Genomic DNA, 18,164 nt, shown 5'->3' on the forward strand with positions numbered 1-18,164 from the left:
GGGGGCAGCAGGAAGGGTGTGAGGAACATCTAGGATGAGAACTGGGTGGGCAAAACAGATGGCTGTGAAGAGGCTAAGCCAGGAAAGCTGTTCTGAGGCTGCAAGATTTCAAATGCAGGATTTCAAGACTTGCACTTCTAGCCACAGCCCAGTAGAAGGTATAAGGCTGAAATTCCCTCTGAGAACTATGCAAGCTGAATAAAATAGCAAATATAAATAAGCAAGCAAGGAAAACTGAAAGATAGTCTGAAGGCATTAGGGTACAATCCAAACAGCCAGGATTGAGGAGTAAAGATAAATGCTATGAAGTTATCTGGCTCTCTCTGCAGCGTTTCCTTTCAGACAATTTGCTTATTTGTATCTCAAGGTACAAGGCCTGGACAGGAAGCTATAGGCTACATTTTACATTTCATGGCAGTTTCAGTATAGGGAGAACAAAGACTGGAAACCAGTGTCACCAAAGCAGCCTTTCTATGGGCCAAGAGTCCACAGAGAAGGGAGTCCTACATTCTGCATGCAATTTGCCCTCTTGGCACTTGCTAATTCCTGAACAGTGCACATGTGACTTGGAACTAAGAGACTACATGAAAAGAAGTTGCTAAGCAGAGATTTTTGACAGAACAGAGGTTGGAGTTTAAGGCCTGCCAAGGAAAAGGGGCTTTGGTAGATGTGTCCCCAAAACACTCTCAAACTTTCAATCGAGGGCCCTAGAAAAGGGCTACATCCTAAGAGGAAGGGCAAACGGAAACTAGACCTCAACTAGATCAAGGTGATCTATCCATAGGCTATCTGCCTGCCAGAAAAAAACTCAATCAAAATATTGCCAGGGATACTGGAAAAAGAGAAACAGATGACTGAAAATCATGAGGAAAAAGAAGATAACAGAAACAGATTTAAGGGATGCTGCTATCTGAGTTACCAGGTACAGCCAGTAAAACATGTTAAAAGATGGAGAACACATATCAAAGAGCTGGAATCTCTAACTGTGTGTGTGTGTATAAAATTTTAAAAATCTTACATATAAATCAGATGGTAATCTTAGAACAAAAAAATACAGTAACAGAAATAAGGAATTTAATAGAGTTAAAAGCCAACTAAATAGTAAGAAAAAGTGATAAAGGAAACGAAACAGATAAAAGTTTATAACCTGATTAAAACAAATATGAAAAAAAATGGATTAGAAAAATCAGTAAAGATATAGGTCACAGAAACAACAAAACCAACCAACCATACCATGGGAGTCCAAAAAGAAACAGAAGAAAGAATGAGATAAACACATTATTTGAAGAGATAGTAGCCAAAATTTCCAAAATGGATAAAAAATGTCAACTAATGATTTAAATTCTACAAACATTAAGCAGAATAAAGAAAACAATGTCTAACATGATATAAAACTGCTGAAAATCAAATAAAATCATAAAGTCTGAGGGGGGGAAAAAGACACATATTAAAAAATAAGACTAATTGGACCTATAAACAATGATATATTTGAATTATGAATAAAAATAACTTCCAATCTATAACTCTATACTCTGCAAAAAAATGCTTAAAATTTTAAAATGCAATGAAATAAAGATGTTTTCAGACAAAAATAGAAAATGTACTGCCAGCAGATTTATACTAAAAACACCAAAAGGAGCTACTTGCATGAAAGAAAATAATCCCACATGGAACTATGAAAATGCAAGAAGTAACAGAGTACTGGAAGGGTTAGCTATGTGTATGACTCCAAAGGGATATGGACTATAGAAAACAAATTGCACAATGAAACCATAATAACATGATACACTGAGATGTGGGTGATTACATTAAAAATTCGTAGACTAAATACTCCACAAGACTGAGCCAGGTGTGGTAGTACATGCCTATAATCCCAACTACTTAGGAGATTGACCTGGGCAATTCAGTGAAATCCTGTCATAAAATAAATAAAAGAACTGAGGGTGTAGCTCAGAGGTAGAGTACACTAGGATTCAATCCCCAATACTGAAGAAAAAAAAGGACCAAGACAGGCTAAATTAAAACCATTTAACTATATGCTACTTATAAGAGGAATACTTTAAATATAAGGGTATTGAAAGACTGAGCAGGAAGAAATGTTTAAGATGCAAACCCTAACCAAAAAGTTGTTAGTCTGTGGGTGTGGTTCAGTGGTAAAGGGCTTGCCTAGCATAAGGCCCTGAGTTCTATCCTCAGCCCTGGAAAAAAAGAAAAAAGTTTTACTAACATTTTACAAAGATCTAAAGATAAGATATTTCACAAAAAAAAAAAATGATAAGCAACATTTCATAATAAAAGGTTAACTCAACCAAGAAGATATAATAATCCTAAATTTGTACCTAATACAGAAAAAGAAAGAAAAAGATAAAAAAGATCCATAATAACAGGGGAAGATTTTAACAAATCTAATCTCAGTAACTGATAAAATAAGTAAATCAGTAAGGATATAAGACATTTAATGTTCAACTTCTCTAGCAACTAGAGAAATGCAATTAAAACTACACTGAGATTTCATCTCACTCCAGTCAGAATGACAAATATCAAGAATACAAGTTAACTGGGCTGTGACTGTGGTTCGCAGTAGAGTGCTGGCCTAGCACGTATGAGGCCCTGGGTTTGATCCTCAGCACCATATAAAAATAAATAAATAATAGCAATGTGTCCAACTACCACTAAAAAATAAATATATTTTAAAAAAAAGAATACAAGTTAACAATAAAAGTTGGCGAGGACATGGGGGAAAAGGCACACCCTTATATTGTTGGCGGGACTGCAAATTGGCCCAACCACTCTGGAAAGCAATATGGAGATTCCTCAGAAAACTTGGAATGGAACTACCATTGACCCAGTTATCCCCTTCTTCAGTATGTACCAGGGACTTAAAATTAGCATAGTACAGTGACACAGCCACATCAGTGTCCATAGCAACTCAATTCACAATAGTTAAGGTATGGAACCAACCTAGGTGCCTTTCAACAAATGAATGGATATAAAGAAAATGTGGGATATATACACAATGGAATATTACTCAGCTGTAAAAAAAGAATGACTTTATAACTTTTGCTAGTAAATGGATGGATCTGGAGACTATCATGCTAAGTGAAATAAGCCAATACCAAAATACCAAAGGCAAAAAATTTTCTCTGATATGTGGATGCTTAGGCACAATAAGGGGGAGAGGGAACAAGAGAAGTTCATTGGAGGGGGGATGAGAATAGGAAAGACAGTAGAATCAATCAGACATAACTTTCCTATGTTCATACATGAATATACCACAGTGAAACTCCACATCATGTACAACCATAAGAATGGAATCCTAAGTAGAATAAATTATACTCCATGCATGTACAATATGCACTCTACAATCATATATATCTAAAAAACCAAAAATAAATAAATAAATTTAAAAAGTAAAACAAATTTAAACATGATGAACACATTTGATACATATAGAATATAGTATAAAACAAATGCAAAATCCATATTCAATATACATGAAGTATTTATCAAAACTGATCATGTGATGGGTCATATTCTCTCACCATAATAGAATTAAGCTGTAAATTGGAACTAAAACAAATAACTAACAAATACCCAAAGTTCTGGAAATTAAGCAGTACACTTCTAAAACCCACAGGCCAAAGAAGATATCACAATGGAAAATTAAATGTCTTAAGTTGAAATGATAATGAAAATAAGAAAACTTGTGGGATGAGTTAAGGCCGTGTTTAACAGGAAACTTATGACCTTAAATACTATGAAAGAAGACAGTAAGTATGCTTCCAAGAAGCTAAAATAAAGTAACTTAAATCCAGAGCAAGTAGAGCGAAAATAGAGAAGAGAGAAAGATGACAAAGCAGAAAGTTGATTCCCGAAAAGGTACAAAAGTGATTAAACATAACAAAGCTAAGGGGGAAGAGAGTGAAATGAGCCCAAATTACTAATATCAGAACAAAAAATTAGATTGTTTTACTTGTTAAAAAAAAAAAAAAAAAGTTTCAGGGGCTGGAGTTGTGGCTCAGTGGTAGTGCACTTGCCTGGCATTGTATGAGGCCCTGGGTTCTATCCTCAGCATGGCATATAAATACATACATACATACATAAAATGAAAGATCCATTTACAACTAAAAAAAATATTTAAAAAAGTTTCACACATATGAGAATAAAAATGAATGAAAAAATTCTTTGAAAAACACAACTTACCAAAAGTGACCTAAGAAGAAATAGGAAATAGATTATAAATTATAAATAAATTAATAGATTTACACTGATCAATTAAATTGAATCAGAAATTAAAAGTCTTACGGCTGGGGTTGTGGCTCAGTGGTAGTGTGCCTGCCTAGCATGTGCAAGGGCCTGGGTTCGATCCTCAGCACCACATAAAAGTAAATAAATAAATAAAATAAAGGAATTGTGTCCAACTACAATTAAAAAAGAAAAAGAAATTAAAAGGCTTCTCACAGAAAAGGCCCACCAGGGAATTTTTTTTACAAAATTTTAAGGGAAAATAACACCAATTTTATATAAACTCTTTCAGAGAATAGAAAAAGAAGAAAAATGTCTCAACCTGCTCTTGTGACACCAGTCCCAGAAAAAATGGTGAAAAAAATAAGGGCAATCTCTCTCATGAATTTAGATGTAAAAGTCCTATTAGCAAATGGGACTTTTTAAAAATATATAACTTAGAATTATATAAAAATGATAATACATCAAACCAGTTAGGTTTATTCCAAGAAAGTACAGGTGATTCTCAAACATCAATTAGTGTATTTCACACATTAATAAAGGACAAAGCTGGGGTTGTGGCTCAGTGGCAGAGTGCTTGCCTAGCATGTGTGAGGCACTGGGTTCAATCCTCAGCAGCACCACATAAAAATAAATAAATAAACAGAAGTATCCTGTCCATCTACAACAAAAAGTATTTTTTTAAAAAAGGACAAAGTCATAGGACCACCTTAATATACACAGTAGAAAAAAGTCATGAAATTAAATACTTGACCATGGGATTAAAACAGCAAATTAGAAATACAGAATATTTCTTTAATTTGATAAAAGGTACAGATTTAAAGCAAAAAGACTGACCCCATGACTCTATTCAACATAGCAGAGATTGTAGCCAGTGGATTAGGCAAGAAAAACAAAAGCTCCAAGGATTAGAAAGGAAAAAATAAAACTAAGTGTTTGCATATGACATAATTCCAAATGTAGAAATTCTCCAAACTAGAAAGAAAAACTATTAGAATATGTGGATTTAGCAAAGTTGCCATATATAAGATCAGATGTATTTCTATATAATACAACTAGGAATAAAACTTCTAAAAGATAATACCATATATCAGGGTCATCAAAAGTGTATTTTATGGGTGAAACCCAGCCAGATGCTTGATTTATAAATAAAGTTTCACTGGCTAACACCACACCCATTTTTCATACTGTCTTTCATGCTACAACAGCAGAGCTAAACAACTGCCATAGAGATCATATGGCTCACAAAACCTAAAATACCTGGCCCTACACAGGAAAATTCTGCTGATCCCTGCAAATACATAAGGTTTAAAACCTCTACACATAAAACTATACATTAGTGAGAAAAGTCAACTAAAATTAAATGGAAAGATATACCATGTACACTGACTGGAAGATGAAGTACTGTAAAGAGGCAAGTTCTCCCCAAACTGACCTATAGATTTAGTATCATTACAATAAAAATGAAGAGGTTCATTTTTGAAAGTGACAATCGATTCTCAAATTTATGGAGAATCCCAGGAGTCAAGAATCTTGAGACAAGATAATTCTCAAGAGAACATGTACTATGGGTATCAACACTTATAGCAAATAAACCTCTGGCTGTGGCAAAGATGAACAAATAGAATATAACAGGCCATGAGAAATGTCTTTTTATTTTTCTTTTCTTTCTTTCTTTTTTTTTTTTTTTGCATTACTGCCAGGTTTCTGTTCGAGACTAAAAGGCTCAGGGGTTGCTCCAGTTAAATTGGGCTAATTGGGCTGTGCAAAATAACCACACAAGAGACACAAATACCTTTTTCTTTGGGGTCGCTGTGATGGCTCCTCTGACCTTAAGGGTCTGCAAGAAGAGAGAGTGAGAGCACGCGCTGACCCTTTTTATTGAGGAGAAGCTATTCAAATGAGGCAAGGGGTCAGGTTTCAGGGGGCTGAATCTATCTTCATGATGTCCACTGTCAGCAGGTTGACTGACACCTGGGTAGGCCATACCCAAGGGCACAGTAAGAGGAGGGGACACACACAAGGCACTTCCATGGAAGATTCTATCCTAAACAGGGCAGGGGTTATATTACAAAGGAACAGGTGAGAATAGCTTCACCCATGGGCTGTAGCAAGACACACCCATGCACAACAGACACCAACTCTCAAACCCAAGAAGGGTGGGGAAAGCTCTGCCACATTTCTGTGACTGAGTGCCTCAGCACCCAGCTGGGGAGTGTGTCCCAGTCACGTGCAAGGTTGGTCTCCCACACATTACAATTCTTATTACATGTATACAGCACAATTTTTCATATCTCTGGTTGTATATAAAGTATGTTGACACCAATTTGTGTCTTCATCTTATGTACATTGGATAATGATGTCTATCACATTCCACCATCCTTGCTAATCCCCTATCTCCTCCCTTTTCCTCCCACCCCTCTGCCTATCTAGAGTTCATCTATTCCTCTCATGCTCCCCAACTTCCCTACCCTACTGTAAGAGAAGTTTTTTCAAGAAGTGTTGGATGAACTGGATATCCATATGGGGGCGGGGGGGAGACAAGAAAAGCAGCAGGACTTCTATCACACAATGCACACAGAAATTTACTCTAAGTAGACTGCAATTCTAAAGCAAAAGAGGATACAATAAAGCTTAAAATAAAGAATATAGGGCTGGGGATGTGGCTCAAGCAGTAGCGCGCTCGCCTGGCATGCGTGCGGCCCGGGTTCGATCCTTAGCACCACATACAAAGATGTTGTGTCCGCCGAAAACTAAAAAAAAAAATATATTAAAAAAAAATTCTCTCTCTCTCTCTCTCTCTTAAAAATAAATAAAGAATATAACACAGAATATCATCTTGATCATAAGCCAGAAAAAAATTAAACAGTACACAAAGAGCACAAAACATAATTCCTGAACTGAATTTCATTAAACAGAGAATGTATTTTCATCACGAGACACCATGACAGAGTAAAAAGGCAAGCCACAGTGCAAGGGAAAATTCTAACATATATACTCAAAGAAGAACTCATATCCAAAATATGTAAAGACTTCTATATTTAATAACAACAAATAAAAATGTACTTAAGCCTGAAAAAGCACACTTCACCATGGAAGATTTTTAGTGTTTAATTGTACCTTAGTATCCAAAGGGGACTGGTTCTAAGACCCCCTTTGGATACCCAAATCTACGGATGCTTAAGTCCCTTACATAAAATGTCATAGTATATGCATATAATGTACAAACTTCCTGCCATGCTTTAAATCACCTCTAGATTACTTATAATACTTAATATGAAAAATATGCAACATTATATAACAGTTATTATACTGTATCATTTAGAGAATACCATAATGGCAAGAAAAGTCTGACTGGGCACAGTGGCATATGCTGTAATCCCAGTGACTTGGAAGGCTGAAGCAGGCAGTTCACAGTTTGAGGCCACCCTCAACAACTCAGTAACTTAGAGAGATCCTGTCACAAAATAAAAAATAAAAATGGCTGGGAACATAGCTCAGTGGTAAAATACCCCTGGGTTCAATCCCTACCACCCTCCACCAAAAAAAAAAAAAAAAATGTGTGGACATGTTCAGTACGGATGCAATTTTTTTTCTTGAACATTTCTGATCCATCATGGCTGGGTGAATCCACAAATGTGGAACACATGGATACAGAGGACTCTCTATATATAAAATCATAAGTGATCAGGCAAATACAAATTAAATCCACAATGAGATACTCCCACCAGAATGACAGATTTTAAAACTGATAAAACCTATGGTAAAGATACAAAGCAACAGAAATCTTATAACATACTCGGAAATGTGAAACTGGCACAGCGTTTTCAAATACTGGCAGAATACATGCCCTATGTCTCAGCAATTCTACGAGGTGTCACCTAACAGAAAAGTGTGTATTTTTATACTAAAGGAAAGGAGTAAGAATGTTCATGGCAACAATATTCATTATCATCCCAAAATGAAGCAACCCAAATGACCCATTCGGTATCAACAGAATAGGTGAACTGTCCTATATTCATAAAACAGGATTATTATATGGCAATAAAAAGAATTACCACTCATGCAAATAGATGAATCTCACAGACACAACATTTAGTAAAAGAAGTCAGACACAAAAGAGTTGATACTTTTTATAGAGTTCAAAAACAGGTAAAACCGGATATCGGTGACAGGAATCAGAATAGTGGTTACTTCAAAGAAATGATTAGGAAGAGGCAAAAGGGAGAATTCTGGGGTACTGACAAAATTCTACACTTTTGAGCTGTGTGGTAGATAACTGGTTGTGTTCACTCTGTAAAATATTCATTCTATTTGTGCACTTTGTATAGTTTATTTTAATAAAAAAACAAAGGAGAGAAGGGAGTTAAGAAGAAAAATGCAAAGGGAGTTAAGGAAAGGGGAGGGGAGAGAGGGAAAGAGAAATGGCAAGAAAAAGATGAAAGCCATGTCATCCCAGAGGCATACTGATGGTACCTGGGCAAGGAACAGTTTGGTGTTTTGTGACATATACAGGATTAGAAAAGTAGAAGTCCTAGAAGAGACCCCAGCTAGCAGATACTACAGTAATCCTAGTGTCCAATTCTAGATAAAATTTTACTACATATATGGAAAATATTTGAGCTATGGCAATGAAGGGAGTAAATATAAAGACACATAAAGGAAAAATTGACAGGTCTTGCCGACTGGACCTTGGCTACAGAATAAATTGACAAGAAGGAAGAGTTGATGTTTCCTGTGAGATTTTGAGTGTGAGTGACAGAAAGATGGCACTACTGTCAGAAATACAAATGACTCAAGTCTGCTGAGATTGGGGTAAGAGGCTTAGATGTCTGTAAGGATGGGGGAATGTTATAAAGAATGTGCTGGGCCCATCATAATTACCTGACAACTGTAGTTGATAATCAGCTGTAACTAAAGATCTGACCATTTGAAGCATTAAAGACTGAAAACAATATGGTAAGATCACAATAAAACATATTATACAAATTTGTCAATACTTGGATTACTACTATTCTTTATACCCTAAAAAGTCTGCCAACATTACCCTTCGACTCACTCTGGCTTGTCGTTGCTTCACTTCAGCCCTTAGTTTATCTCGAATGTGCCTCAGTTGGTGAATCTTGGTTTCAAGAGCACTTTCCTCTGGTTGAGCTCTCTGCAGTTCTTCAGATTCTTTATGGGATTTGTTCGCCTGAGCCTCTAATCTTTCCAAGTGGGCTAAAACACCTAAGGAAAGTAAAAAGGGAATTTCACAAGAAGACAAGGTTTTCTATTTCCACCAACAGCAAGCACTTCAAGAAGGAACAGAGGGTGTCTCTTTTTTCCAGAACTTTGTGGCCAGCTGAATTGTTAGAGGATCTGACAACTAAAATCAAAGATCAACCTTTTGGGTTAGACACTGATATAAAAATAGTTCCTTACCAGGTCACTATTCAAAGAGAACAAGAGAGAGAATCTGATTTATCTATTTCATGTTTTCTAGCCAGCAGTATGTTATCTAGGCCTACATAATATCACAAAAGCACATCTCTTTGTGGAAAAGGATGCTTCAACAGTTTTACCAGTCTAGATGAAATCTCCCTTACACAAAGTCTATACTTTTTAACTACCATACTTCATTTTAATTAGGTTTCTGAAGTAGATCCAACATCTGTGTTGTAGGGTTCATAAGCATATACACACATGAGAATCGTTGAGGGAGAAAGTCCAAAAACTTATCTCATTCATCTATCCAATAAAGACTAGACATCTTCCTAGACTTCATGGTACATGCCTATAATTCCACTACTTGGAAGGGTGAGGTAGGAGGATCGCAAGTTCAAGGCTAACCTCAGCAATTTATCAAGACTCGGTCTCAAAATAAAAAGGTGTGGGGATGTAGCTCAATGGTAGAGCACTTGCCTGGCATCTCAAGGACCTGAATTTGGTCCCCAAAACCAAAAAAAAAAAACCCAAAAAAACAACTAGACATATAGACTCCCTGATTCCCTTATGGTTGGTATATATCCCACTGAAAAGAAAAACTAGCATGAGATACAAATAAAAATACAATACACAGAATAGCCATATTTCATTTGTATTTCTTACCATTACTTATTGACTCCTATATCCTCTTGTTTTCTCAGGAGCCTCAAATTATATTATCCCTTTTCTCTGCTGTATCTATTTCCTCTCAATTGACTCCTTCCACAGATCTCATTCCATTAGCAAAAAGGTGGTAAAATTACCAAGCAGAGGGCCCAAACCAGTATGGGTAACAGCTAAATGTTTAAATATTATTTGGGAAAGACAATAAAAAAATTATAGAATTACCCTTTGACTGGTCTAGGTGATGATCCAAAACTTCCATATCATCACTTATTATTTTTTTTATTTATATATGATGGCGGAATGCATTACAATTCTTATTACACATATGGAGCACAATTTTTCATATCTCTGGTTGTATACAAAGTATATTCACACCAATTCATGTCTTCATACATGTACTTTGGATAATAATGATCATCACATTCTAACTCCATACCCCCTCCCTTCCCCTCCAACCCCTCTGCCCTATCTAGAGTTCCTCTATTCCTCCCATAATCCCTCTCCCTAAATCACTATGATTCAGCCTCCTTATATCAAAGAAAACATTTGGCATTTGGTTATTTGGGATTGGCTAACTTCACTTAGCATTATCTTCTCTAACTCCATCCATTTACCTGCAGATGGCATGGTTTTATTCTCTTTTATTGCTGAGTAATATTCCATTGTGTATACATGCCAGTTTATCAACACTTATTTTGAGGTTTTTTTTTTTTTTTCTGTTTTAATATTTATTGTTTTTAGTTCTCGGCAGACACAACATCTTTGTTTGTATGTGATGCTGAGGATCGAACCCGGGCCGCACGCATGCCAGGAGAGCGCACTACCACTTGAGCCATATCCCCAGCCCTCAACACTTATTTTGAAAGAAACAAAATTAGGCCTAGACTAGAGACTTCTAATTGTAGCATGTGTCACCAAACTTATTTTTAGTTTTGAAGTAACAATTAATCTTAACCCAAAGACTGTTTATTATCTAAAGTCTCAGCATAAGCTTTCTGAGTATGGCTTTCAGTCATCTATGATAGTAAGGACTCAGAGGAAAACAAGGATACTAAAATCACCTGACTTTCTCAGAAACTGCATACTCCTTAAGAGTCAAGACACACTTGAAGCTCTAAAAAATAGCACAGAACTAGAAAAGCACAATAACAAGAATTGCTCACAAATACTACTGGGTATTAAAGAGGACAGTTAAAGCAACCTCACTTCTGGACAGAAACAGAGAGGCAAATTTCAGTATCCAAAAGACTAAGCACTCATGTATTAAAGTTCATTGTTTCATAATGGCAATCAACTCCAAAATAAAGTATTTGTTGAACATTGCTTACATATTAAGACATTTGTGCTAGATGCTTTACTTACACAGCATGTAAAAAAGTATGTATATAACATCCACAACCAACACAACAATGCTACTATTCATCTCCATGTTCCAGATGAAGAAATTGAGGAAGAAAACTATACAGTAACTCACTCGAGGCCGCAAACTCTATAAAAGCAGAACCAGACATAAAATACAGGTCTAAGCAATATCCATTCACAGCCCCACACTGATTTCCCCTCAGAAGTAATGCATTAAAAACAAAACAAAACCAATCTGGAAAGAGATCTCACTGGCTACAGCTGCGACTCTGTATGTAAACACTGGTATATCATCAACGCAACCTATCAGTTTCAGAAGGAGGCGCCTAGAAACACCAAGTAATTCTTTTTCCTGTTCTTGGCTGCTGTTCTTTGGAATCTTCGACGTTAGCTGCTTTCACCATTCTAACCCTAAGCAGGACTGCACACACCAGTTATAGGAAGGAAAAGGCTTTCAGCGTGCGGGTTACCTGAGGCAGCAGCACTAAGGGGACAAAAGCGAATTTTAAATACCTCCTGTGGACACACCGTCTTGACATAAAGTGTGTGCGCGCTCCATCTCCTCCTCAAATTCCTGTTTTCCTATGAAGTTTTCCAGTGAAGTCTAATGAAGTCCTTAATGATAGAAGAAAAACAGCAACAAGTCAGACCCATGCCCGTTTGGACTCGCCCTCTGGGCTCCGAGAAAACCCAATAGTCCCCGAGGGACTCACCTCTCCGCCCCCCGGGCGCGGCCCCTCAGGCCCAGCCCGGGAGCTTTTTAAAGTCCACACCCTAGTTACCTGCCAGGGGGTCCACAGGCCTTCCATTCACCTTCCTCTCTTCCTCACCAAAGTCTGGAAAAAGAATTCCCGCCGTCCCGCCTTCAAACACCAGCGTCAGTCCCAGCGTGCTTTGCGCTCCTTCCGTACAAAAACATGGCAGCGCTCAGGGCCCCTCCCTGATCCCAGGATGCACCGGGGAACAGGCCTGGCCGCTCAGGTTGTTAGGAAGATGGCGTCCTCTGGGGCGGAGCCGCAGATCCTGGTACAATACTTGGTGCTTCGAAAAGATTTATCGCAGGCTCCGTTCTCCTGGCCAGCGGGCGCACTGGTAGCGCAGGCTTGTCATGCAGCTACCGCAGCATTACACCTTCACCGCGACCACCCGCACACCACGGCTTACCTTCGCGAGCTGGGGCGCATGCGTAAAGTGGTTCTCGAGGTGAGGCACCCAGGCCAAGGGAGGGACTTTGAGGACGCCGAGACCGGAAGTGGGTGTGGTCTTGAGGCCTAACTCTGTGGGGTAGGTGTGGTCTGAGTGCGGAGGAATTTCTAACTTTTAGACTTTGGAAAAGGTTTTGGGACTTGGGTTGTTACACGAGGAGCTCTCCCTTGCACCTTCACATCCTCTGGTTTGTGAAGAGTGGACATCTCGCTCGTTAGTAAGAACGGCTCCGCACCCTTCTGGTCTCACCGGAAACTGGTGGGGCCTGCGGAAACGCCTCCAAGGGAGAATGGCGGAGCGAGTCCTTCCCTGCCTACTTGTGCATTCGCCTTTCTGCGTCCGCACTGGCCAGCCTTGTATAGCTGTCCTCAGATGTAATGCCGCCTAGGTAACCAACTCAGAAGGGATGTGGACACAAAATTTCCTTTTCGCTTTGGATACAGAAGTAAAGTGAAGTATGCATTTACCTAGGTGTGACACCACACTATTTGTAAATAGATGTTTGAATAGCATCAGTTGAACCTAGCATCGGAAATACCAGACACCGAGGGTGTAAATCCGCACACCTTAAAAAACAGCGGTAAGGTCTAGATAGCCAAACAGATCTTACTTACCCTTTGACTCGCAGTTCTGCTGGAAGCCCTGTATCTCTTTTAAAAAAAAAAACAAAAAAAAAAAACAGGTGCAACCAAATAGCTTTGAGCAGAATTTTTTTTTTTTTTTTAGGATTATACATTCCCTGATTTATTCAATAGTTTTTAGTACCTTATTGTAGGCTAATTAAGATGCTGACAGAGATGTAAACAGGAATACATGAAGCGTTTTCCTTGTCTTCTAGAAGTCATTCTGTGGTCTTCAAGTCACTTTCTCTTCCCCCAAACCAGTGTTACCCAGAATTTTCACTCTCAGTTAATGACCACTTCATCTATCTTTCAAGTATTCAGGTTCAAAACCTTGAAATTATCAATGTTGACACATTTTTCTCCCATACCTCATTTCCGACTACTCAGAAATCATGTTGCTTCTAATTTCAGATTATAATAGAATCTGACAATTTCTTAAAATCTCTGCTATAGTTTGAGCTTCCTTAAATGTCCCCTAACGGCCTCTGAATTAAAGGTTTGGTACTGTTTTGTGTACTGGGAGGTAGTAGAAACTTTAAGGGATAGGACCTCATGGGAGCCTTTAGGTCATGGGGATGTGTCCTTAAAGGGGATACTGAGACCCGGACACCTCCTCTTCCTAATTTTTACTTCATGAGGTGAGCAGCTTTCCCTGCTACATTCTCCTCACCGTAAGCCCAAAAGCAATAGGGTAAATTGGCCATAGACTGAAACTTCCAAAACTATAAGCCAAAGTTAATCTTTCCTCTTTTTAAGGTGATTATCTCAGATATTTTGTGACAGTATAATCTTCTCTAACACTCTAGTCCACAATTCCTTCATTTTCTCCCTTTGCTATCAATGCAGTCTCCTTTCTGGCCCTTTTAACTTCATTTGTGTCTCTTTATACATAATTTTCAACGTGGCATATTTCAGCTTTGTGGCTTTTGTATTTGTTCTTCTCTTGGTCCAGAATGTTATTCCCTAGATATTCTTATAGCTTTGAGCAGAGATTTTCAAAGGAGCACTTTGTACTGGTGAAAAATGTAGAAATAATAAATTTCTAGTGCTAGACTTGGTTAATTTGTGCCCTTATAAAGTATTATTATATAAACAGCTGAAATCATGTTTGAAGTGTATTTAATGGCATATGAATGCAATTGATATGAAGCTAGTTGAGTTATATTATATACACAGAATGATTTTAATTTTGAAAGGAAGTACATCTAAATATTCACTAGATGGTGGGATTTTGGTTATTTCCTTATATTTCTCTATATTTTTAAATTTTCTACATCAATATCTTGTAGTGAGAAAAAAAGTGCTTAAAAAAAAAAGAACAGAACAGAACCCTGGAGTGGAGGGGTGGGATAGTTTCCTTCATGGATGGCTGACAAAGACAGTATCTTTCAAGAAAAAAAAAGAGAGAGAGAGATAGGCTGTTAGGTAGTGAAGCAGCAAGCAGTAGTCTTTACGAAAATGTCTTGGAACTCTGAGTACTCAGAAAAAAAGCAGACAGATTCTTTTCATTTAGATTCTTTTTTATACAAAAACGGCTTCCAGAAATCTGGTTCAAGACTCCCATTCCTCAGACAAGACATCTGAAGCCCAAAGGAAACTAATAGACATCTATTTGATGATTCCAAAGTTGTTAGCCATGAATAAAGAAATGGACTTAGGAGTCATTTCTGATTAAATTATAGTGCTCCAGTCGCTTTAAGGACCAATGAAATATAAGCCAGTGTCAAGATTAAGTATATCTATTGGTGTTTATTATGTGCCAGTTATAGGTCTAAGCCTAATTTCACTGAATTCTCATTATCGCTAGGAAGCATTATCATCTCTTTTTCACAAAGGAGAAACAGAGGCCCTGCTGAGTCACATAACTTATTCAAGTTCACACAAGCAATAGTTGGTAAAGCAAGAGTTTGAAGTCCAGCAGTCTGATTCCAGAGACTTACCTATTATACTATGCTGCTGCCCAGAGCCACAAGGTGGGGAGGGGGAGGTGGCATTAGTGCCTCTAGCATGGCTTTACCTGAAGGCCTTTTGCCAGATGAGTGACAATCCTAGCATTCACTAACTTGATAAAAGAAGCCTCCAGTTATCTTAGTGACGTCTGCCTTCATAGGCAAAAAATGTGTCTTATGCATAATTATACACTAATTTTCTGAGTTATAGTTTTAATACTTCCTGCAATGGGATGCAGCATGGGATTTTTGAAGTGGGTGATAGGGATGACCCAGAAATAATTTTAGAAAGGTGTTAGGGAATAGTTTATTTTCCCTTTCATTAAAAAAAAAAAAAAAGTGGGAGCTGTCCCAGCAGAAGGAAAATTTCTAGGCTTTGGGCCTGGTGGGATTGGAGAAGGAAGGTGTATGTAATTTTAGAAATCCTTCCAGTAATTAGCTCTTAAAGTCCTAGCTGGCCAAAGAATTAGGGATGGCTATTGTGAATACCAATTGTAGGGGAGCTAGAAAATGTATGGGGCATACTTAAAACATCTCAAGAGGAAAGAGAAAAATCTCCATTTTGTTAATAGGACTATTAGGTTTCTCCCTGCCTCTCACCTCCCCAGCCACTTATCTAAGTCCTGCAGAGAGTGAATGGCAATCCAGAGAATGAAACTCTTGCTCCAGTTTTAGTTAAGAGAAATACACACACACCCTTGTATTTGTGGGCTTTTGACATTTTCTAAATGAGCTGCTCAATCTGTGCTATGTGTTCTATTCCTTGTAGGCTCCAGATGAGACCACCCTAAAGGAGCTGGCTGAGACCCTGCAACAGAAGAACATTGACCACATGCTGTGGCTTGAGCAGCCAGAGAATATTGCCACTTGCATTGCACTCCGACCATACCCCAAAGAAGAAGTGAACCAGTATTTGAAAAAGTTCCGATTGTTCAAATGACTGCTGCTTTGATATGGTTGAATATCAACTGGGCCAGAAATAGAATTCCATTCATCCCTGAGCATCATGTACTCCTTTTACTCTCAGCTTACTCTTCAGTTGTGGTTTCTTGAGAATCCCACACATGTTCGAATTAAAGTTGTCATTAATAAGTACTTCCTCCTATTATTAGCAAATAAGGAAAGTAATAATAATGAACAGCAATATTACCTATGGGCCATTGTCCAAATAGATTTAGTTTGACTCTGGTATAAGGAATTGAGGAAACTCACTTTTTTGTTATGAATAATGGAGTTCCCCCACCCCGCCCCTTACAGTAGGGGATTAAATCCAATGGCACTCTTAACACTGAGCTTTTTAAATTTTGAGACAGTGTCTCACTAAATTTCCCAGGCTGATTTCCAACTTGCAATCCTCTTGCCTCAGCTTCCAAGTAGCTGGGATTACTGTTGTGTACTCCTGCATCTGTCTTTGAGTTCTTCTAATTACCCAGATTTAAAACTTTGCCTTTGAATTCTTTATTTCTTATTCCTATCTATATTTATATTTTTAAGACAACATCAACTTTAAGAAGAGGCATTGTTTTATGTATTGTTAAGAAATGCTACCAATGGGGCACAGTGGTACATGCTTGTAATCCCAGCAGTTTGGGAGGTTGAAGCAGGTTGTAAGTTCTAGGCCAGCCTCAGGAACTTAACAAGACCTTGTCTCAAAATTTAAGAGATTTTAAAAAAGCTGGGGATGTAGCTCAGTAGTAGAGCATCCCTGGTTTCAATCCCCAGGACCCCCTACCCACCCAAAAAACAAGACATGCAAATGACTTGTAAGATGTATTTCAATATCAAAAAAGTTTAAATACACACACACACACACATTTATTACATTTGATGAAATTTGTCATGTACTATAGCTATTTTCTTATAATTCATGTGTTGCTACCACTCTGTATTAGGCTGTTTTGCTTATCAGAGTGGCCCACTTATCTGACTACCTCCAGTGTATCTTGGTATCTGTTCAATAAAGGCTACTGCGTGGCCATGGAATAATGCTGGAACTCCTTAGTTTAGCCTTCAGCTCTCCCCATTTATATTCCCCACCTTCTTTTTAGTTGAATATTCTCTTCCCTTATCCATACTCTGTGTTTCAACAGTTACTCTAGTTGCTCTTCTCCAGTCTCTAGTCTGGGAATAGAATGTGACTTTTCTTCCCCTCCCTTTTCCACTTCTGGATTTCACTTAAATTATTTGCAGCTCAAGTGCTATCACCTTCCTGAAGTCCTATTCAGCCAAAAGTGATTGTTCTTTTCCCTATACACCTATGACACTGTACAATGTTTAAAATATTGATATAAACATTTGGACACATCTACAGAAATCGCTTGAACATCATGAAGCAAAGTTCATAGGGTAATGTATTCAACAGAAACGCTGAATATCTGCTGTGGCAGCTATACTAAGAGCTGAAAATATTAAATGAGTGTTTGAACCAGTTCCCCCTGAGATTGTTAACTTATAAAGATAAAAGGCTTATTTCGGCTTACAGGTTTGAAAGTTCTAGTCCAAGACTGGCTGATTTACTGCTTTGAAATTCTGGTGGGGGTACTAGATGCAAAGGGGGGGAACAAGTAGTGAAGCAAACTGGTTGCCTCATGTCAGGAAGCAAGAGAATGAGAAGGAGGCTGGGGTCCCACGCTTCCCCTTTAAGGGCACACCCCAAATGACTTAAAGACCTCCCACTAGGCCCCAT

The 18,164-nt window shown here is 38.0% G+C and overlaps 2 protein-coding genes across 7 annotated transcripts in view; one reads left to right on the forward strand and one right to left on the reverse strand.

The window, feature by feature from the left end:
* Positions 1-12,887, reverse strand: part of Cenpo (centromere protein O) — a 26,969-nt gene extending 14,082 nt beyond the window's left edge. For 3 of the 6 annotated variants that reach the window (XR_007348162.1, XM_048804728.1, XM_048804731.1), the window contains exons 1-3: positions 12,483-12,887; positions 12,214-12,315; positions 9,293-9,474 (exon numbers count right to left, since the gene is read on the reverse strand). Coding sequence is in view for 5 of the 6 variants with exons in the window: in XM_048804728.1 (XP_048660685.1) it covers positions 9,293-9,474; positions 12,214-12,259 (228 nt within the window). In the remaining variant the exon portion in view is untranslated. Of the gene's footprint in view, positions 1-9,292; positions 9,475-12,213; positions 12,316-12,413 lie in introns of all 6 variants that reach the window. The other 3 variants (XM_048804730.1, XM_015479916.2, XM_048804729.1) reach the window with 2 other exon arrangements.
* Ptrhd1 (peptidyl-tRNA hydrolase domain containing 1) lies at positions 12,652-16,573 on the forward strand. The gene is made up of 2 exons (XM_015479917.2): positions 12,652-12,903; positions 16,248-16,573. The coding sequence occupies exons 1-2, from the start codon at positions 12,652-12,654 to the stop codon at positions 16,416-16,418; spliced, it is 423 nt and encodes a 140-aa protein (XP_015335403.1). The 3' UTR covers positions 16,419-16,573.
* Positions 16,574-18,164: the final 1,591 nt, after the last annotated feature.

This window comes from Marmota marmota, unplaced genomic scaffold (assembly GCF_001458135.2).
Source record: "Marmota marmota marmota unplaced genomic scaffold, marMar, whole genome shotgun sequence".
Taxonomy (NCBI): domain Eukaryota; kingdom Metazoa; phylum Chordata; class Mammalia; order Rodentia; family Sciuridae; genus Marmota; species Marmota marmota.

Excerpts from the sequence above, each read along its gene's own strand:
- Ptrhd1 (XM_015479917.2), top strand. The coding sequence starts at position 12,652 with ATGCACCGGGGAACAGGCCTGGCCGCTCAGGTTGTTAGGAAGATGGCG. Across the intron at positions 12,904-16,247 it reads TGCGTAAAGTGGTTCTCGAG|GCTCCAGATGAGACCACCCT; the intron begins GTGAGGCACCCA and ends TATTCCTTGTAG.